Raw genomic sequence first — 22,706 nt, 5'->3', positions numbered from 1 at the left:
CATCTTATGTGGGTCTGTGTTTGTGCATTCTTATGTTAGCAATCTCACAATCATGTGGCGAGTTGGGAGTCATGACAGGTAATTAGTAGAACTCGTGTTGCTTAATTTTGGATAACACATCTGCCCTATGGAATAGAATTCTGACATTGGGAGACACAGAAAAATGTTTCTGCCTTTCATCTCTTAAAAATATAGGCTTAGATCTCTGAAATCATAGGACGACACATTTAATGGAAAAGGATGAGGAGGAAATGTTACTATTCCCTATGGCAGTAGCTTGCACTCTAAAAGGTCTCCAAATAATAGGGAGGAATATCTGCAATATGAAGGACATTAAGTGAGAAAGTCAGTCGGTCATACAGGGAAGGAAAATAAATGCAAAAAATAACTACATTGTTCTTTTTTTAGGAAAACTTTCTGCTGGATCAGAAAAGCCATTTCCATTTAGTGTATGAGAACTCAGGATTCCACTTATTGTGGGAGCTATTATAACTCGTGTTGCACTATCACATATAGTCCAGCAGGAAACACTGAAAGACCCATACTGGGTTAATTATAATTTGCCTTACCGTTGATTCTCTTCACGTTCAGCAGGAGTTAATGTCTTTTTCTGTTTTAAGTGCTCTATCACAGCATTGTGTTTCATTACCACCTTGAAGACAAGGGAGGGGGGGAATTCAATATATGAAAACTTCAAAGAGCAAGAAATAACTCTTAAAACCTACAAATAACTCAAAATCTAAGCACCAGAGAGATTAAACTGAAGATGGTCTTTAATTGCCACCTTACTGTCATTGCAATTTGGACAAAAGGTATTCACTTGCCTTCCTCTGAAGCAAACCTGAAGAGGTCCCAAAAGGAGGAAGAAACAGGAGAGGTGGAAATACCAGCTGCAGAGAAAATGTAGGGAAAGGAGGACCAGGGCTGGGAGTATAATATTACTCACATATCGATGCTTGGAAAGTGAAATGTTTTTTTTAAAAAAAGCTATGAAAGAAAGGCATCTAAATAAGTAGAAATGAGGAGATGTCTATAAGGAACACTATCTTAAATAGTTTGGGGGGAGGGATCAGTCTAGCATTAAGAGTTTAGGAGAGACATTGAACTTAGGACCTAGTTCACCATCATGTTCAATGTTTCAGATCTCTCTCTGTGTTTATACCTTCCTCCAAAATGTCCTTGATCTACTCTCCAATAAAATAATCAGAAATCAATAATGCCCTTTGGGATAATTATCATTAAAATTTATGCTCCTTATTAGATTCTTGTCATATCCCTTTCCTTCTATAGATTTTTTTCAAGTTTCAAGAATATCCCAAAGAAAACGAAGAAAAAACAGGAAGGGGTTCAGAAGCGAGGTAACAATATCCTAGAACCGTGATCGCGAACCTATGGCATGCGTGCCACAGGTGGCAAGCAGAGCCATTTGTGTGGGCACGCAAGCCCAGCCAAACTTACCTGCACTGCGCATGTGCGTGCCTCCCAGCTGGTTTTTGGCCCGTATGAGGCTGCTTTCGCCCTTCCGGAGGCTCGAGGGAAGCCTCTGCAGCCTAGGGAGGCTGAAAAACGGGCTTTCCGGAAATATCAAAGTGCCCATTTTCAGCCTCTGAAGGGCCTCTGGAGCTTGGAGGAGGTTGATTTTGCCTTCCCGGGGGCTCAAGGGAAACCTCTGCAGCCTTGGGAGGCCAAAAAACGGGCCTGTTTCAGCACTTCCGGTATTTCCATCACTGACCCAGAACTTGGGATAAGATGGGAGAAGAATTTCTTCCGCAGAAAACTACAGGCTAGGGGTGTCCAACATTGACAACTTTAAGACTTATGGTCTTCAATTCCGAGAATTCCACGCTGGCTGGGGAATTCCAGCAACTGAAGTCCATAAAATCTTAAAGTTGCCAATGTTGGACATCCCAGCATAGACATTTGATGCTTCTCCCTGCTTCCTGGAGCAAAGGTGGGAAACAACCTATGGAAGGACACTTCCTTTTGCAGTTGGAAAAGTTAGATCATTTGTGTGATATATTTTGTACCTGAAAATATTTTAGGTATTTGGCAACAGTCACACCTAGGATTTTTTTTTTCTTGAAATGTATCCTTAATATTCTACAGTTGAAGAAGGTACAAAAGATGACTCTTACTGAAAGTCCAAAATTCTAAAGGCTAAACATAGAGAACAGATGAATTTGGAGCACAGACTTGGTTAATCCAATCTTTCTTTTAATTCTGCTGTTTAATTTAGGACTGAGGAGAGCTTTCTGTTATAATTCAATAATTCTGAAAAGTTATGTTAAAGAGATTTAGACTGAACATCTCTTACTTTGACAAGAAGAAAATAAAAGGTACATCACCAAGGATTTGATCCTGAAAAACTCCATGATTTCTCCTTATCATACTTAAACCAAAGATGAAGCTAAATTTAGAATAACCTCTCTCCAAAAGGATAATTAAACAAACAAACAAAAAAGTCTGTCTCATTTGTTTCTTTTATAACATTCACAGCCAATCTAAGCTCATTCTCCCATTTTTAAAAGTTAATTCCAGGGGTGAAGGAAGTATTCACTTTGATTCAAGTAAATGTAGTGATATGCCAACTGAGAAATAAAGTTTTGCTTTCTCTTTAAAACACTTTACCTGTTTTTGGATAATATCACTCTGATTAGAAGCCTGAAGGGTATGTTCCCGTTTTATTTCAATATGCTGCTGTTTTTTCTTCTGCTGTTGCTCTCGAAGCTGCTGTACTCTCTGCAGTTGTTCTTGGACACTGGCTTGAACAGTTACTACATTCTGGATCTGGTGGGTCTGCACTGCGCTGGCCTGTTGAATCTGAATTGGTAACTGGAGCTTAATCTGCTGAGGCAGGCCGCTCTGCTGAGCTTGAATCTGGGCCACCATATGGGACGGGAGCTGGGAAAACACTTGGACTTGCTGCTGAAGCTGCGGCACAGTAATGACCTTGGTCTGGGGGGGCTGAATCTGCAGCTGAGGGCGTGGAGGTGGTATCGTGACTTGGCTGACAGTTGAAACAGGCGACAGAGCTGGAACTGACGTTGGGACCTGAGAGTGCTGGGTCTGGATCTGCAAGGGTGGATGTGGTTGGATCTGAACCTGCTGCGGGGCCACAGTCTGTATTTGAGTTGGCTGGATCGCCTGTCCTTTGGGTGGGATCTGCAGATGCACAACTGGCTGGGCTTGGTTCTGTGCTGGAGCTAAAGGGGGTCCTTGTGCAAGGCTCTGGGGCGGAGGCTGAGCCACAGCTGGAGTTATGGTCGATTGTGTTCTGGGTGGCTGTGCTTCAGAGGTGATTGCTGGACTTGGAAGTGAAGGTGGAACCTGAGCTTCAGGGGAGGGGTGGGTTTCAACTGGAACTGGTGCCTGCCCAGTCTGGGTCTGTGCCGGCATCACAGTCTGAGCTGAACTGCCTGGAGGCTGAGCTGAAAGCGGAGGAGGGGCAGGCTTGGGCTCAGCAGGTGGAAGTGCTGGTGTTGGCTGTGTTTGGGTCCTTGCAAGAGATGCTTGCTTCTGTTCTCCTGCAGCTGGGGGGATAAAAACAAGACTCATATTCACAGCTGCAAAGAACAGCTCCTCTGCCTTAAAAACATTCATCACACAATACACCCAGTGATCTGAAGCCCGAACCGTGTGTGTGTGTGTGTGTGTGTGTGTGTGTGTGTGTAACTATATATACATAATTTAGTTTTATAAAAACCTCCCGACTTAGCAGAGATTCTGGGTTGTGTATTATTAAAATTCCTAAAAACAGAGAAAATAACATGACATAAAGACACAGTGGAAACAATATACAAAAACCAAGAGACACCACACACCAAATGGCACCACACCAGTCTACCCCAGAAGAAGCCAAGCGTCTAAAGATTAAACAGGCACCATGAGAGAGAAAGGATCCTTTTTAGGTTTCATCAGATGACCTCAGATGATGAACTTTACAGGACACCCAAAAATGGTGAGAGGCAGGCAATCTCCCAGCTAGTCAAACCCTAGCCAGGCCATCAGTGACATTACAGCTGAGAACCAACACCTTGAATTGCATCCAGGGAGCTTACTGGTAACTAGCTGAGTTTATATGGGTATTGGTTAGGCGTATGCTGATAGCTGCTTGCTGGATCAGTTACACCTTGCTCTGGATCAGTTCTGGATCAGTTACACCTTGCAAGTAGTCTTCAAGGACAGCATCGTGTAAAGCCCTGATCATGAGATAGGATTCTCAGTCCAGCTACCCCATCCAAAATCAACAACCGAAAAGCATCAAAAGAGCCGAATATTCACAGCAACTTGGTCTTGTCAGAATGGAGCCTGAGCTTGTTTCTTCCCTTCCAGATCTGAACAGTCTCTAGATGCCAAGTTCACAGCATCATCCTACACGGCTGAGTATCATCAGTGTACTGATGGCACCCAACTCTACAGAGGGCATCGCTCAATGGTTTCATTTAAATATGAAACAAGAAAGTCAAAAGTATCAAACAGAGACACCATGCAAAACAGGAGCTTTGGTTCAGATCCTTTCCCAGTTCTCCACACTGACTGAAACCAGCCATAGAGATTGGAAGAAAAGTACTGCAATATTTTGTCTCCTGTCCCCAGAAGAACACCATGATCAATGATACTGGAAGTTGCTGTGAGATCAAAAAAGAATTAAGACAGCCACGTGACTCCTTTCCTGATCCCACCAGGGGTAACCAACAAATGTGATCAGTGCTGTCTTCTATGATATCCTCTGGCCTGAAACCTTACTGAAGCACATTTAGAGTATCTGTTTCTTCCAGAGCTCTCTGGAGCTATGCTCAGACCTTTTTCTTCACAGCTTTAAAAAAAGAAAAGAAAAAGCAAACCCCAACCAGTTCAATTACAATTGTTCAGGATGGTTAAATCCAGCAGCTGCTTCTTGAGGAAGGGAATGCACCACTGCCTCTTTCAAGCCAGACAGAACCTCCTAGTCTCTGAGGATAAATTAGCACCATATAGATTCATCTACATATTACTCCCCCGCAGAGACTTTAATCAGCCAGGAGGGACATAGATCTAACAAACAAGTGGCTGGGATCAACAATCATAAGATTCTTGTCATGTTAATAAACAGGAGAGGTGAGATCACTGAATCCTAAGGCAGTCCACAATCAGGGGCCTTGGATCAGACCTTTCCAGAGCTATTAACATCAACTGGAACCAGCCCTGAAGAAAGGAAGAAAACCATGAACTCTTCCTGCACCATGTAAAGCTTGGTCCTGGTTTTTCATCATATTTCCCTACAACTCTCACCTCTTGGATAATAATATCTGCCCTATCTAATATCTGCCCTATCAGTTGTCCTGCCCAGTCTCTATCTTTTGACCTCTAAAGACCCCAGAAAATCTTTACCAACCTATCAATCTGCTTCAGACATCATTAATCACATCCACCTCCCCTGCTGCTTCTCAGTAGGTTCAGGGCAGCCAGGTTCTCACAAAGTTCTCGCACGCTTATCACCAGTCTACACAGGGCAACAGTGAGGATCAGGCATCCAACCAAGCTTTTGCCACTCCAGTTCTCACCATGACACCACAAGCCACCTGTTCGTTAGAGAGACCAGCCTGCTTCATCTGCAAGCCTTCATGTCACACAATTCATGTCCCATTCAGTTGTGCTACACTCTTTTGGGGTAGGCCCTCAAAACTGTTAATGCTGAGCTGAGACTCCACCTTTTGATCCCAGGTGGAAATGCACTGAACGAAGCCAAGATTGGATATAGCCCGTTCCACTTCCGCTAGAAAGTTGTCAAATCGTTTCTCCTACGCCTCCACAGGGCAACGTCCCATTCTTGTTCGACTCACATCTGAAACCTGCACTCTTCCAACTAGGGTGCAATCTAGCACAGCAACTCAAAGTCCACCCAAGTGCTCCCAAAACAAAAATAGCAACAATAGCAAAAGCTAATACTTCTGCCCAACAGTCATCCAACTTTTTCCCAATCATCACAATGGGGGTGTGGGGGTGTGTGAATGTTATATATAAAAAGTATACCTGATATTGAGGTGGAAGCTGTCGTGGAAGTGGTGCTGGCTGCTGTAGCTGCTGTAGCTAATGGGGTGAACAGAAAGCGTTGAATGGTACCATTTGGCATAGCGGCTTGCATCAGTTGCTGACCTGGACCTGGGATTACCGTCACACCTTGTGGGATTAACTGCAACTGCCCAGTTGTTTGACCCTGACCCTGAATTACTACAGTTAATCCCTGACTGCCACCCTAAGAGGAAGACAAGACGAAAAATACAAAGCAAAAGTTATTCATGTCAGTAAAAGAGCCAACCGCTGCTTTATTTTCTGAACTGCAACCCCATAAAAGTTAATATGGACATTGCAATCGGCACTGTCTACAATGCAGATGTTTTCTAAAAGAAGAACATTTCCTACCAATTGACATAACATTCACCCGTGAAAATGTAAAACCAAAAGGAGAAACTTTGATATGTGAATTTCTTTTAACACCTCACGACTTGCGTTTCAAGCACCAAAGCACACTGAGGAAATGCACACAGTACGTAAAACGCAGAGAATTCAAACTAAAGAAGATGAAAAATATCTCTAAAATGATGATAAAATTTATAAGCACTTCTGTAGTTTCCCTTTATAGTATAATGTACCCCTTGAAAACAGCTATAGTCTTTTTTTCTGAATACAGAGCTCAGGGCAACAACAATTCCCCCAACCCCATTTTGCAGCTTCTGGAGAGTCTGAAACTGTGCTGCTGAAATTCAGTGGTATATCTCTAAAATGCAGAGTTCTCCTTACCTGAGGCACTCCCTGATAAAGGTATCTTTTGGGGTGTGCTTATTGTGATCTTTTACTCATTATAGGAGTCCCCTTCTCCCAAATCACGAGTGCTTACCTGTCCTTGTGTGAGCTGCGTGAGCTGCGCCATGGTAAGCTTCACCTGTCCCTGTTGAGGCCGAGGAGGATGTGGAGGAGGGGCTTGTGGCTGCAGGCGTTGTGAAGGTATTCCTGCAGTTGACGACACCTTTTGGCTGCCAGAAACTGTAGTAGGACTAGACACAGCTGTTGACACAGGCTGGCCTCTGATGATCTGAGTGACCACTTGTTGTGTTTGGCCTGCATTAAGATATCACAGGATTTTACAATTCTCTGGCTAGTCGCTCTTATTAAAGAATTAACCCACCCAATCATTTAAAAAACTGTATTTTTCTTCTTAAATAGTAAGATCCAGTAACCAGAAAAATCAACAGCACACTGTTTAACAGAATCAGTTTCTTCAAAGGGCTGAAAATAGTTTATATTGTCACATAGTTAATAATATTCTGAGGAATTATTTTTTTTTTAACATACTGAATGCAATTGTTTATAGGACAGAATGTACAGAAATGTTCAATTTATTCTGACTCTCCAAGAGGACTTAGGAATTGTGTATCTCAAACAGACCTTCCAGTGCTCCATGGCAAATGTTTTTGAAACAGTAGAGACTTTTAATAACCTTTTGTGATTGATGTTAACTATTCAAAAAAGAACAAAGATTGTACTACCATGAGTTCTTTGCCCGAGCCTAAGCATCAGTTTTGATCCCGTTTGATTCAAATGGGAAAAAGGAACTCTGTATTATAAAATGCAACCGGACATTTAACTTATAGTACTGGTAAGAGTGACTGAATCTAAAGCTGTTAAGTGTTATCGATTATTTAAATACAAATCCTTCAATCTGGACAAGTCTGAGTAAGTGGGAACGATACAGAAGAAAATTCAAAATAGAGGAACAAACCACAACCTGCGCACACTGGAAATTATTTTAAAAATATAACCTACTAGTTGGAATAACACCTTGCTGTACTACTACAGGTGTTCGGATGATGGTCTTTCCTAGAGCTGACTGCTGAAGAGGTGCTCTTATGACCGTCATTCCAGGCCGTAGAGGTGTCCCAGACATTACCTGTACAAGTTAAACAAACAAACCGTTTAACTTTTTCTTACCCTGCAAAGGACAGCCGATATGCCAAAAGTAATTTATATATATAGATTAAAAGTTGTCTAAGGATACAAAACAAAGCTATGAAAATAAAATACTCTCCACAGAAGCCACAAAAAAGCTTTTTAAAAATAAAACTGCATTTTTTCCTATTTAAACCTCCCTTTTTTTGTTCATACCCTAACCCCCCTTTTTTTGCATATAGCTTCATTCAACAGCAGCAGTAGCTGCAGCATCTCTCCCCAAAATGACAGCTGGTTTAAGATTTTAAAAAATGCAAATGACATATTCTCAGACATTTCATATCTGAGTAAAGCAGTCTACCCCGGATACCCTGACAGAGTAATATCTGAATCATATGTCACCCAGAACTGCCAGTCAGTATTACCCTGATCAACTGAAGCAACCAAAAAGACAGGATTTCAATGTATTACAGTACTAATTAAAAGATGAAAACTGAAATCACCCCAAAGTGAAATCATCCCAAACTCAAATAGATCCTGTATTATCCCAATAGAAGAAAGAGTGAAACTTACTTGTGAAGCACTTGTTGTACAAACAGTCCCTGTATTATTTGGCCTAATAGTTACAGTTGCTGTCCTTGGCTGGAATGAAGTAAATGTTTGCTGGTTTGCTCCAGTAGTTGATGGAATGATGCCCAACACTTTTTGCTGCACCTGAACTACGCCTATTAGGAGAGCAATGTATTTATTAATTTCAAAGCGCCTGCCAAGACACAAGATAACACCCATGTTGTTTAAAATGCTACTCTGATGGATTAAAAAAAAAAAAAGATTCCAACTGTTAAAAAATTCGTATTACACATGACGAGGATTAGACTTGTGAATTAAACAACATTTTGGCTGAACAGGTCTATCCTGCATTCATAATGTGAAATATAGTGAATACAAACATTTAATACTTTTGGGGTTTTTTTTTGATGCCATCAACCAACTTATCCCTCTGGACAGGCTTTGGGGCTTGGGAGCAGGAGGCACTGTGTTACAGCCTCTGCGGCCAGTTCTAGCCTGTGTTTTAGGAGAGGAGAGGCCGAGACCTAGGCCCCCGCAATGTGGGATGCCCCAGGGTTCTCACCTCTCTTTTTAAGTATCTACATTAAACCATTAAGGGAGGTCATCAATGCGGTGTGTGGTGTCATCAGTATTCTGATGATACCCAGTTATAGAACTTCCCCCAGCCGGGTAGGAAATGCTGCAAGGCAGGGGTGGGATTCAACCAGTGTTACTACCGTTTCAGCGAGAGTGTGTTTTGCGTGCGCACGTGCACTATTCGCACCTGAGGAGCATTTGGAAAAAAACATCAGCTGTACTGCCCAGACAGCTGACAAGTGCTGTGCGCAGCGTTTGAAAATACTCTTTTTTCCTGCTTTTTCAACCTCAGCTGCGCCGCGCAAAGCAGCTGAGGTTGAAAAAGCAGGAAATAAAGGACATCCCAGAGCTCGGGCAGGCCGAAAAGATGACCAAAAGGTCATCACAGCAAACGAGTTCGGTATCTGCTGCTCTACAGAGCTACCAGTTCTTTAGAACTGGGCCAAACCGGTAGCATCCCACCCTTGCTGCAAGGGTCTGGATGAGGAGGAACCAGCTTTGACTCAAACCTAGCAAGACGGAATGACTTGAATGTTTGGCTATCTAGGCCTTTTAATCTCTGACTTTTAATCTCTGACTTTATATGAGGTGGCAAATGCCCCCACACCCCCAGACTGAGTTGGTATGCAATCTGTATCTCTTAGGTTCAATGGCTCCTACTGGAGGATCAGATGGCAGCCATTTTTGGGAGTGAGGGGGAGGCATTTGCATCTGCTGTGCTGTGTCCTTTCCTGGCCTGGGAGCCCTTCCTCGCAGAAAGGTTGCTCATTGTAATGGACCATGGGAATGACCTTGGGGACGAAAGAAAAGTGTTGCCTAGGGAACAATCAAATAAGTGGGGGAGAGGAGCGCATAGTCACTTAACAGTCATAGAAAAAATACTCAGGAAGGACCTGACTTAATTGATCAGACATTTAAAAGTGGTGGCGGGAATTTTTGCTTGCAAGATTCTGTTAATGCAGCCTTTCAGTAAAGTAGATTTAACTCATCTAGTCATGTTCCCTGCCTGGTTTACCTGAAAGGGCTGACACTCGTGTCTTGGTCACTTCCTGCTTTGGATTACTGAAACACCCTCTATATGGAGCTGACTGCCCTTGAAGACCACACAACTAGTCTAGAATGCAGGGGCAGCACTATGATGGATGCCCCTAGGTTTATCTTTTGAACACTTCTGTTGCACAAACTGCACTGGCTTCCAGTTTCCTTCCAGGTGCAGTTCAAGGTGCTGCTTATTATCTTTAAAGCTCTATGTGGCCCAGGGCCAAGTTACAACAAGTAACAGAATAACGGAGTCGGAAGGGACCTTGGAGGTCTTCTAACACTGTGGAGGTCTTCTCCAACACTGTGCTCAGGCGGGAGACCATACAGCATTCCAGGCAAGTGGCTGTCCAATCTCTTCTTAAAAGCCTCCAGTGATGGAGCACTCACAACTTCTGCAATTGCCTGCAGGGCCCCTCTTCCTAAGGGCAACTAGCCATCCTGCCAATTCAGGTAGTGTGGGCACCCTCCTAGTCTCTTCTCTTAAACATTGCCATCTTGTGGGATCAGGAAGTGTGCCTTTTCTAGGGCAGCCCCTGCCCTATGAATTGCCTTCCCCTTGAAGTTCAGCAGGCCTCTCTAACTGCTAGCTTTCCAAAAAGCACTAAGGACCCGGGGTCTTAACCCTAAGTGCTAGGACAGGGTGAGATGGATGAGAGGATTTAACGGAGGGACCATATTTTGGAAGTTCAGCTTTAGTACCAGGTTTTTAAAATTTATGGTATTAGAATTATGTGTATTGCGTTGTTTTATTATTGATGAAATTTTAATTGTGATGGGGAGGGACCCAGAGTTTAATATAAGACATGAATGTTACAAATAAATAAATAATAATAGACAATAGCTAAACTTGATTTCATTTAAGTTTAAAGATAATAAAAATTTAATATCGTGAATGTGATTATTTTACAGTAGTACATGTAATAACAAACACCTTGTCAAATTAAAAAATATATAACCTGGGCCTTTAGTCTGCTACTGGCTTTCTTTAATTTCTACCATTGATAAGCCGTATACCGACTTTGATTTTAAACACTGTTTCTCAATTCAGACTGTGAAAGACAACTGCATGGGAATTTATAGATGCCAATGTGAACAAATGCCAGTTAAAGAAATTAAAACAGATTATGAACAAATCCCAAGTAACCTTCTCTAAAGAAAGGTCATAGATAATTTACTAGGAAACCCCCAATTAAAAAAAAAAGAATTTAGTTTGTCATGAAATTTTCCTACCTCCTTGAGTAGCTGGCACATTAACAGCAACTATTTTGCTATTTGCAGGAAGAGGCAGCTTTGTAATCACTTTGCCCGCCATGGTTACTGGACTGCTGGCAATCTGGAAAGTCTGACCACTGCTAGATATGGTAGTTGCTGATGTAGCAGCCGTGCTGGTGGCTAATAAACCAGAAATTGGGGCCAAAAACAAAACAAAAAAAAATCCCAATGTATATGTGTAGATTTCTTTTGACAGTTAACTCACTTCAATAAATCAATCAATAGCAATGTTTCTATTTCACTCTTCTGCCCAGATGACATCATTATGTAAGTGCAGCTGCATTCACTTGGATTTTTAAATACACAGCCTTCACCAAAGAAAGGCTAAAGAATCTTTTCTTAATTAGAGTTGGAGGGCAAGACTAAGGTTTATAAAATTATGGATGGATGTGGTAATGCATAAAAACATTTTCAACATTTATTACAACATTTAAATTAATTTAAATACAAATTCGTTGGAGTGTGGGAGTCGTTGGAACAAGCTCTTTGCTCTAAAATTTTGTGGCAAAACTGATATATAAACTAACAGCTGGTTTAAGCTTACGAAGGCAAAAGAAGACAGCTTTCTCTCAAATAATTTTCTCCACAAATGGGGAAGGGTCAGCCTATATTTTTTCCAGAATTCAATGACAGAGGAAGATATAATTGAAAGCAGGCAACTGTGTAGGAGGAGAAAATAACTGAACTGGTAACAGCCACTTTGGTGTAGTGGTTAAGGTTCTGTCCTAGAAACCAGAAGACTGTGAGTTCTAGTCCCAGCTTAGCCATGAAAGCTGGCTACGTGACTTGAGGCCAGTCACTCTCTCTCAGCCGAACCCATCTAACCGGGTGGTTATTCTGGGGAATATAGGAGGAGGAGGAAGGAGTATTAGCTATTGTCTATCAGCCTGAGTTATTTATAAATAAGGCAGGCAGGCAGGAAGGTAAAGCATGAGAAAAGGTGGAAGCCTTACTTCAAGAGGGAATGAGACAAGCACATCATCCCTACCCTCCTTTTGTTCTCTGCCACATGCAAAGGATGAGTCTTCAAGGCGGGGCATCTCTATCCTTTCTATCCCTACAGAATCTCCCTTACAGACTTTCACCCTCAACATAGGTCGGAAGGAGGACAGAATGCGATGCCCGATGACTTGTAACAGGAGCCACTGAAGTCAGTGGGGCTTACACCACAGAATCAGCACACATAGCCATTCCTTGTGGTTTGCTAGCTAGCACAAAGAATATATTTCCTTGTTGCAAAAGAGGGGGGGGGGGATCCTCAATATCCCAAGGATTTGTTTCCATGCTTTATATCCCAATTTAATGGAAGAAACTAGGCTGAACACACACACACACACAAATATACTGTATATACCCTCAGCATCCCTAGCGTGAACTAAAACCATTGCACAGATAATGTTCAGTTGCATGTTTGCTGAGCTCAGAATTCTACTAAGAATTTCCTTCCTTTTAAGAATGTGTACAGGTAGACCTCAACTTACAACCACTCATTTAGTGACCAAAGTTACAACCGCACTGAAAAAAGTGACTTATGACTGTTTTTCACACTTATGACTGTAGCAGTAGGCCTGCATGACCATGTGAATTCAGGCACTGGGCAACTGACTTGCATTTATGACAATGCCACTGTCCCAGAATCATGTAATCCTCCCAGTTGGCTTCTGACCAGAAAAGTCAGGAGGGGAAGCCAGATTCACTTAATGACCACATGACTGACTTAACAAGTGAGTCTCAGCTTCATCCAACAAAGGCAATTTTTAATCTCTTGGAAGTAGTTTACAAATATATCATGCTGACAAAACGCACTGCCATCATACACAATTGCGGAATCTGTCTTCGGAAGAACACTCTAATTAGGCTTAATAATTCCAGGATGCAGCCTCCACCAGTCATACAATTGTCTTCAGGATAGTTAGCATGATGGTTCTGCTTTTCAGCTGACATCTCCAGGTGAAACTGTGTGTAAGGAACTTTCTGAGCTGCACTGTTCAAGTAATGGCAATGCCAGGTTATGCAAACAGCAGCTCCGTAAAACTGTCTCTTAGCTGTAGCCTCCTTGGCAGCTCCCCATAATTCCAAAGACCATAGCTGGCACCCCTGGTATAAGCAAGCTCCAATATTGTAAATAAAAACTTGTTACTACAGATCCCAGTTAAGATAACCCACGGAGAGTATATTTCAACTAAGTCCTTTACCTGTTGAAGGCTGGCCTTGTTTAACCCAGGTAGCAAAAGTCTGGTGGAAATTCTTGTTCTGCTGGAATGTTACTGTAGCTGGAGATCCCATTTTGGTGGCCAGCACTACTTTGGCTCCACTGGGCATGGAGCGTGGTAATGGGCCTACTACAACTTTCTGAGGAGTGGAGACTGTGGTCACAGTACTGCTGGTTGTAGTAGCTGTAGCAGCTCCACACACGACAGGCACCTGCTTCTGTTGTTCCAGTCGCTTCTAAGAAAGTTAAACATCATACTATCACAAAGAACAGCTGCCATTCCTCCATACCACTGCATCATCATTCTTATCCCAAAATACAAAGGTGGACAACATTTGTAATTAAAAGCTATACAGGGAAGAGGGACAAAAAAGCAAGGTCATATCACTCATATGGGCAAAATGTAGTGGGTTTTGTTTTTTTGGAGGGGAGGGGATGCATTTTTCTATTTTGGCGATCATACCAGACATGTTCCCAAGAATAAGAAAAGGTAGATTTGAGTTCTTATGTAGACCAGGCAAGTTAAGGCTGAATTTCATTTATATTTTTGGAACCAAGCACTAATATCAACATTGTTAACTCTCAAGACTCTTTTTTCTGCTATGTTTTCAAAATGGACTGTGATTAATGTATTAATATATGCATGCATGCGTGTATGTGTGTGTGTATAGATTGTGTGTGTGTGTGTATGTGTATGTGTGTGTGTATGTGTGTGTATTTATATTCTTTCCAGAGTAAGCATCAGAATTTTATTTTATAATGTGTGCCAGTATGTTCACAAAAAAAAGTGACAATAAAGGTTATCTTACAAATACAACTGGATATCTATGTAAATATGCAAATACAACTGGGTAAATGTGCAAAAGATAAGCTCACTCACATAATCCTTCAAGTCATTCCACTAATTTGAGATAAAATTTTATAAAGAAAAGGCCAGCTATAATGGACAGTTAGCCATTACAAAGTTTCACACGACATTAAAATACAGAAGCTGTTATCCACTGAAGTCCTGACCATACGAAACCTGCTATATTGTAATATAGCAGCTAAGAAATTGACCTACAAAGAATATTCCTAGAGCTCCTTCTTAGATTGGTAGCATTTCTGTAACTTGGCACTTCGAAACTCAATTTTTTGTAGTAACGCTGAAGAGTGCTTTAGGATGGCATTCATGAAAAGCAGTAAATATTAATTAATTCTCACCCTCCTGAGATCATAGATACCTAGTTGCGGTTTTTGTCAAAGGATCCCAAACCTTTAAAGCAAATTTTCAGCAGCAGTCAAGAGTTGTTCAAGTTGGGAGTCCCTGGCCAGTATTTGAGAAGCTCCTCATACAATTCCTGTTTCTCTTCCTCTTGTATCCAATTCCCCATTCACCAGTTGTAAGAAAAAGCACTGGCACCAAATTTTTGGAAGCTTTCTAAGAAAGAATGTGTGAGGAAAGAGAAGCCCTCAAGTGGCTTTTGAGATTCTATATCTGGGATCCTCTTTTTCACTGACTGGCAGTATCCAGCTCAGATGGCACCTTTTACTGGAGAGAATTCCTCCACAGAATATCCAATTCACCAGATTCCACAACATGGCAGCTCTGGCTCCAACCCATTGTAATATGCAATGCTTGGAACACTCTGTGAAGTCTTTTATTATGATGGCGAAAGTAAAATATTTAACTACTCAATCAGGAGTGGTTTTTTAAAGAATCAATGTCAGACTCTTTAAAAAAAAATCCTCTTATTTGATACATTTTTAAGAAAACTGGGCCTGCAGTTATTATTATGTAAGATTTTAATTGGGCAATATTATTTTATGAAATACTACAGGCACTTTGGATAAAGCAGCAATTCTAGATAATTGAGATGAAAGAACTTTATCTTGAACAACTGTTTGTAAGCCGCCTAGAGTCGCTATGAGTAAGTAGCTATATAAATTTTGTAAAATAAACAAAATGAACATATGGATCCAGAAGTTAACACAATCCTCTGTGCTATTAATCTAGTGGATTGGACCCTTTCACTACCAGGCTGGAGAAAACTGCCACAGAGATTAAAGAAGGGAGAATTTAGTCAATGGTGAACACCTCCATGAGGGAAAGGCATTCCCTTCTCAGTAGAAAAAACATGGTACGCTCCCTCTTAAAGAAGCCATCACTTGATCCTTGGAGAACATTTCTGAGAATATGCAGACAGCTGCAGAGACCTCTGAAACAAAATGGGTCCTCTGAATCTCTTTCAGACAAGATTCAGGCCCGGATATGGAGCAGAAATAGCAAAGCTCGTCCCAGTCTGTATGGGATGAAGTTGCATCAATAAACAGACAAATAGACCTGATCCCAACTAGACAAGAGAAACAGCAAAGCTCGTGACCTGGTGTCTACGTAGATATGGATAGGAAAAAACTGTTTCAGACTCCACCCTAGCAAAATGTAGTGGCTGTGTATTAGGAAGCTAACAATACAGAAACTAGTTCTCAATGGAGGTTGTGCAACCCCAGACAGAGCTAACTTGCAGCCTGAGGGGTTTTTGGGATCCTCCCAGACTCCCAGTAGTAGATAATATCCAGGATTTTTGCATAATTGTATTTGATGCATCAACTGTGGAGGCATAGTGCCTATTGAATTAGGAGGCATAGTGCCTATTCAATCCTGCCCTTGTCATCATCTACCTAGATTACAGCAATGATTTCTAGATAGGCTGTCCACCCAGAATGAGCTAGAAGAAGAGGATCTCTTCTCCAAGGGAATGCCATCTACAGGGATTCTTAAATATTTCAGCTTTTTCAGTGATGCCCCCCTCCTCCCCTTGCTTGGAGTAGCTTGCTCCTGATACCAGAACAACCTACTTTGTTGGATTTCTGAAGAGATTTGAAAACGTAGCTTCTCAGGAAACCATCTGGGGATAATGAGGACATCTTTTTCTTGGCTGGTGCACTCAGGAGGAAATTTATTGTTTGAGGCAACAGCTGGCACAAATATGAAAATTTTATCTTCCTTACTTTTATATTAGTTTAATCTAATACGCCAATAATTGATCAAGCTGACTTATTGATTTTATTATTTAGATTGTTATGATTTGTTTTCATGTAGTTGCTTGATGTATGCTACTGAGAATTAAGTGGCATACAAGTTGTAGGAAGATTATGAATCAATTTTGTAAATAAATATATATTTCTGTTTGTATATGCATGCAAGGATACCTATATTACTGAGTAGTTTCTGATACCTGAAATATTAATAAGAACCGATAGTTCTTACTTGTGTTGCTATACTGTAATATTTAATTAAAAGTTGGTATGAAACAACATGTCTGCTAGAGAAGTAAGGACTGAACACTTTCCTAGAGTGTTTAAAAGAACCGTTTTTAATGTCCTTGTCAATAAAGCAGATGAAAAGAAGGTGTTCTAATTAATCTTTTTTAACTCCCATTTTGCTTTTCCTATTATTGCTTGTTTTGTTCATGAGTGCCAAATCCAGCAAGATGTGCTCTGTTTCATTTTATATGAATACATAACCTGACTTGGGTGAGCATTTCACTTGGAAAAGCGAAATGGACATAACATAAAGAACCAATAACAATTAAGAGAAAAAGCAACTGTTAAAAAGAAATTTAGGAAAATGACAGTTAAGTACCAGATGTCAGCCTTGGGTGCATGTCTCATTCACAGCAGATGCATTCTGTATCAAAGATTATATAAATATATCTAAGAACCCCATTTCCATTCCAACATGGAAGTGTTTCTGATTGCATACTTGGTAGAATGCCAAAAGTTACATTCACCAGACCCTGCCAAATTAGATAGTCTGTCAACATCTACATTAATAGCTTTGCAACAGAAATTTGGAGAGGCATACAACCCTGCAGAAAAGCCTCCACACGAAGTGTAATGTAAGCAAGTACAACAAATGTCAAAAATCTGAAGTACCAATTTAGATTCCCACTAGTGAGTTTCATATATTGTTACTCATAAGAAAATGTTCAAGGAAGACACACTTCCATGCTAATTTGCTAATTGTACATAAATGCAAACTTTTAACAGGTGGGACTTCTAAAAGGCTACCCCACCTGTTGGGCAGCCAATCGTTGCTGTTTGAGTTGAGCCTCCATTTGAGCCTTGAACTCCTCTGCCTTCTTCTGTTCACTAACCTTAGCCTGTTGTTCAACTGCCTGCGCCTTTTCCTTCTCCACCCTGAAAAAGAGAAGTATAGAAAATACCGAGCATTATCAAGGAATTACAATTTTTATACCAAGAGAACTAATTTCCAAGCTATTAGTACAGTGCATCTTAAGTTCCTGAAATTTTCAAATGTCAACATGATCTAACCTTATAAATTATTCTTCCTTTTGAAATATTTTATGAATGCCCTTAAATCTGATTCCCTGCAAGTCTAGAGGAAACTTGGATCTAATGAAAATTTCCTGCTGGGAGGAAAAAAAGGAATGTCTCATTACATTTTCCCTATGTAGACCCCAGTTACTCTTCCTACGCCATTCCCATAACAAGAGAATTGGAGAATTCCATTCATATCCTTTAGAACCAACTGTTGACCACCTCTGAATTTAATTTAAGACAATGCTTGCAATATCTGATTTGTCTGCAGCATTGGTCGAACTATTTTAATGTCCAGGTGAAACAGTTACCTAAATGAAACAATGGATAATTTATCTTTAGTAAGTGAAGTAGGGGCTTAAAGCTCAAAAACTTAAAAAAAGATCTTAAAAAGCTTGGAAGAAAGGTGCCCAAACTGAGACAAGGGAAGGCAACCCAATGCATCAATTCTGATTACCACCAGATAATACTGTTATCATGGTAGGACTTATGGAACTCAATGTACAACAAATATGGAAGGACTTTATTGCCTTGTGTTAAAGTAAGCCTGGCAACTCCTAAAAGAAGCACAATGAAGTCAAAGAGAGTCATAGGATATAAAGCTACAGAATGGTATCAATACTTATTTATTGAATTTATATGCTGCCCATTCGATTAATAAGGCAATTTTTTCTTATGATGAGATAAGTGGAAAGAGTGGGAATACTGAAATTTGGCAAGTTTCCACTTTTCAAAATTTGATTTTCCTGAGTATAAACATGTTAAAAACAAGGAGACCTGGAAAAACTAAACAAGATTTTGGACCCAAGTAGAATTACCACAAAACCGGGGAAAGAAAGGATATACAAAAAAAATTCCAACACATAATTTGGTAGGTTATAACTAGGCAAAAGAATGACTAGAAATGAAGAAACAGGAAAGCAAAGTGACCGTACAGTTTTTTTTAACTGGAATCAGTTTAACAGCCTCAACAGCTAATATTTTTTTTGCATTACATTCATCGAAATAAAGAAACAATGGTTATCAAGAAGGGGATTTTTTCCTGAGGGACATGGTGGCTCAGTGGCTAAGACACTGAGCTTGTCGATCAGCAGTTCGAATCCTTAGCTCTGCGTAATGGAGTATGCTCCTGTTACTTGTCCCAGCTTCTGCCAACCTAGCAGTTCGAAAGCATGTAAAAATGCAAGTAGAAAAATAGAGACCACTTTGGTGGGAAGGTAACAGTGTTCCATGTGCGCCTTCGGCGTTTAGTCATGCCAGCCGCATGACCACGGAGACATCTTCAGACAGCGCTGGATCTTTGGCTTTGTAACAGAGATGAGCACCGCCCCTTAGAGCTAAAGATTTTTTCTTGTTCATATTCTGTGATTTTTCTGAGGTTTCAGTTTGTTTGTTAAGCCAACTGGCATAACTCAAATGCATTCAAATATTTACCTTGGTATAGCTAGAACAGGTTTCAGTTGTCACCTTACCTTTCAGAAAATGCTTTTATCTCCCATAATTCCAACTCCTCCTCTGCCACCCAGGTTTCAATGATGACTGGTCCTGTTTGCTTTGGTGTTTCTGGCCTTTTAGGCCTCAAAGCACTCGATCTAAGACCCTTCCTCTGAGGGGTTGGTGTTTCTGACAAAAAAGTGACATCAATCAATTAAATATCAGCATGAGCATAGATCATTTTAGCCTATCTAGATTATCTGTGTATTTTATTCACATGTTTACCTTTGGGGGCCTCTGGAACACCAATAGGACAAATAATTTTCCGTATGCAGTACTCTGATCGAATCCCATATGGTCCAACATCTCTCCGTTTGATTATTTCAGTTGTTGTAATTTCCATTTCTGAGGTTTCTAGAAATATATTTGAACATTCATTCACCCATGTAAAAAGACATTACCACAAATGTTAGCTGAAATTCTGGAGTTTCGGTTTAAAAACTGCACATATTGTTTGTTTTAGCATATGGGCAGAACCCCACCAACCCTCCCCTCTCCTGGTACTTCACATTTAACCTCCATTATTGATTAATAAAAGTTTTAATCAATTGTGCAGTATGTCAGGATACTCTTTAAAATTTTGTAACTTCAAGTTTAAGCTACTGATTAGGTGAAACTCGTAATGAAGCTAAAATGAAGTACAGAAATGTGACTAATATTACTGGATTTTGCGTGTAGTCCTCAACTTACAATCATTCATTTAGTGACCATTCAAAGTTGCAACAGCACTGAAAACAGTGATTTCTGACTGTTTTTCACACTTGTGACTGTTACAGCACCCCCATTATCACATGATCAAAATTTGGGCCCTTGGCAATGGCATATATTTATGACAGTTATATTGTCCTGGGGACATGTTATCACCATTTGTAAACTTCCCAGCAGGCTTCAAACAAGCAAAGTCAATAGGGGGAACCAGATTCACTTAACAACCAAATTATTCCCTTAATAATTACAGTGATTCACTTAACTGTGGCAAAAAAAGATCATAAAATGAGACATAAATCACTTCACAATTGCCTTAGCAACAGAAATTTTGGCTCAATTGTGGTTGTAAGTCTTATATTTATTTGATGAAAATAGCTGCCTGTTTTGAACATAAGATCTTTAAGATAATATGCAGAATAGCCATAATTTAAACTATAGTTAATAATAAAGAGTAACAGAATAGAAGCAATTTCTAACTGCAAAACATTAAAATGAATGAGAAACATAAATATCTTTTCTACCAGCCAGAAAATGAGTAACTCATTGACTAATTCAGAACTCTGCCTTCTATAGCCCTTGAAGCAACTTCAAAAACCCTTTGTAAAGCAAATAGTTGAGATCTGTGTCAGAAGAAATCTATAATAGCCTGCTGCATTTGGAGGCAAGAGAATATCTGCACACACATAGGGAAAAAAGGGAAATGCCTTTTAATATTGTCATGCCCAAACGAATTCTGGTCTGGAAAAGTTCAGTGACAATGATCAAGACTCAATCCCAAACTCTGTGATATTCTCCCTCAATATCTTCTTGCAAATATTCAGCAGTTGCAGGATTATCAATTAAATGACTAATATATTAAAAATGAATCCACATTAAGCAGTATTCTCTTACAAGCAGTCTATATATGTGGAGGCTTACAATTAATTAATTAATTAAATCTTTATGCCACCCTTCTCCTCTACAAGGTGACTCTTGGGTAGCTTACAAGTTATAAAACAAGCAAAAAATAATAATTAAAATATTATAACATTAAAAACTACACAGAATAAAATGTTAAAAACTACTAAAACCAAAACTAAGAGATTTAACTGGTTTTGCACTGTTTTTTACACTGTCTTCTCTTAAAAAGTTATTCTGAGGATCGATTTTTAAACTGACATTATCTTATGTATTCTGAAACTCTGAAAATGGACAAAGATGCTTATGATATTTCTGATTGTAACAAAGCGTTGCCCTTCAGTACCAGGATCCTGGCCAACCACATACCCTGGGCCCCAGGCTTAGCCACAAAACCAGGTCTTTAGGGCCTTACAAAAAACCAATAAGGACAGAGCATGTCTAATCTCCAGGGAATTATGTTATGCTGAAATCCCAATATTGATGGAATACTGAAGGAGTGAAAGACTTAGTAAAAAATGAGCCTGACCAGCTAAAAGTCAAGTCACAGGTTATATTTATATTCAGATAAAGTCCCAATAAGCAATGCTTTATGGAAATGAGTATCAAAAGCTTGGCTCTTCTTCCCTCCTCTTTGCCCAGCAACAAAGACAGTTAAACCAGCATTATTATAACATTCCAACAAGTAAGAGGCAAACCAGCAATGCAAACCACTTCAGTTTTAATTTATAGGAAGTATTTGAACCAGTTCCCCCAATGTAGATATCACAGAAAACCCATGGTTAAATGCACTGTGTTGTCTTTTATGCATGAGTTTGGTTTCTAATACCAGGGAATGGTTTCCCCTGAAACCAGTGTCAGCATGCTTTGAGTTTTATGTTCAACAGAATCCAGGTATGATCTAGGAAGATAAGAGTGCGCCACTGGTTGGCATTTCTGGGTATCTTCTTTTCAATAAATATCTTCCTACTTAAACAACAACATCCAAAATCCTTGCTATATCAATTCTTTTTTGAGTCTGTGTTTAGTAGTGTGACCAAAGTTTCCTGTTAAATCATGGACTGGAATTAGTTTCAGTTTCATTTATATTCATCCAAGTATGACATATTGGGCGGGAAGAGAAAGCGTAATATAAATAAACCCAAAACAGAATTTCACAATAATAATAATAGATTTCAGAGTTCTAGTTCCCATAATATATTACGCATTTTGAAAAACTGTTTAATTATTCAGATTTTTTAAAGTCAACTCTACCTGTCCGTGTAGTTCCTCCTCCTGGTGGAGGTTTGGCAGCCATGTCATCCCACTTTAGGCATGCCCAGAGTAACCTCAACATGAGGCTTACCCCTGCCAAAGATTTTACAGTCTGAAGTCGGTACCTGGAAAAAACCCCAAAAGAAATTCATTGGCTGGCCATCTTCAATATCCTAAAAGGAACAGCCATTGATCTTCTGAGATAAAATTAATGTTTTTCTTTCGATCATAGTTAGAAATGGAGTGTACTTTCACATATAGAAGCATACATAGTATAAGCAGTGATTACAGATAGTCCTTGACTTACAACCAATCGTTTAGTGACCATTTGAAGTTACAACCACACTGAAAAATATGTGACCCAGTGGTGGGATTAATTTTTTTTTACTACCGGTTCTGTGGGTGCGGCTTGGTGGGTGTGGCAGGGGAAGGA

At 40.2% G+C, this 22,706-nt stretch overlaps 1 protein-coding gene across 4 annotated transcripts in view; it reads right to left on the bottom strand.

Moving 5' to 3' along the window:
- The window catches only part of BPTF (bromodomain PHD finger transcription factor), an 80,772-nt gene that overhangs the window by 16,627 nt on the left and 41,439 nt on the right, over positions 1–22,706 (bottom strand). For 2 of the 4 annotated variants that reach the window (XM_026711223.2, XM_026711227.2), the window contains exons 14-25: positions 22,274–22,398; positions 19,640–19,768; positions 19,393–19,543; positions 17,656–17,779; positions 13,581–13,833; positions 11,344–11,505; positions 8,500–8,651; positions 7,804–7,927; positions 6,878–7,098; positions 6,013–6,235; positions 2,629–3,530; positions 570–652 (exon numbers count right to left, since the gene is read on the bottom strand). In XM_026711223.2, the coding sequence (XP_026567008.2) occupies positions 570–652; positions 2,629–3,530; positions 6,013–6,235; positions 6,878–7,098; positions 7,804–7,927; positions 8,500–8,651; positions 11,344–11,505; positions 13,581–13,833; positions 17,656–17,779; positions 19,393–19,543; positions 19,640–19,768; positions 22,274–22,398 (2,649 nt within the window). The remainder of the gene's footprint in view (positions 1–569; positions 653–2,628; positions 3,531–6,012; positions 6,236–6,877; positions 7,099–7,803; positions 7,928–8,499; positions 8,652–11,343; positions 11,506–13,580; positions 13,834–17,655; positions 17,780–19,392; positions 19,544–19,639; positions 19,769–22,273; positions 22,399–22,706) is intronic. The other 2 variants (XM_026711224.2, XM_087925073.1) reach the window with 1 other exon arrangement.

This window comes from Pseudonaja textilis, chromosome 2 (genome assembly GCF_049901715.1).
Source record: "Pseudonaja textilis isolate UNSWEBS1 chromosome 2, rPseTex1.2, whole genome shotgun sequence".
In the NCBI taxonomy this organism is placed as follows: Eukaryota; Metazoa; Chordata; class Lepidosauria; order Squamata; family Elapidae; genus Pseudonaja; species Pseudonaja textilis.
This window is presented reverse-complemented; position numbering and strand designations above follow the sequence as displayed.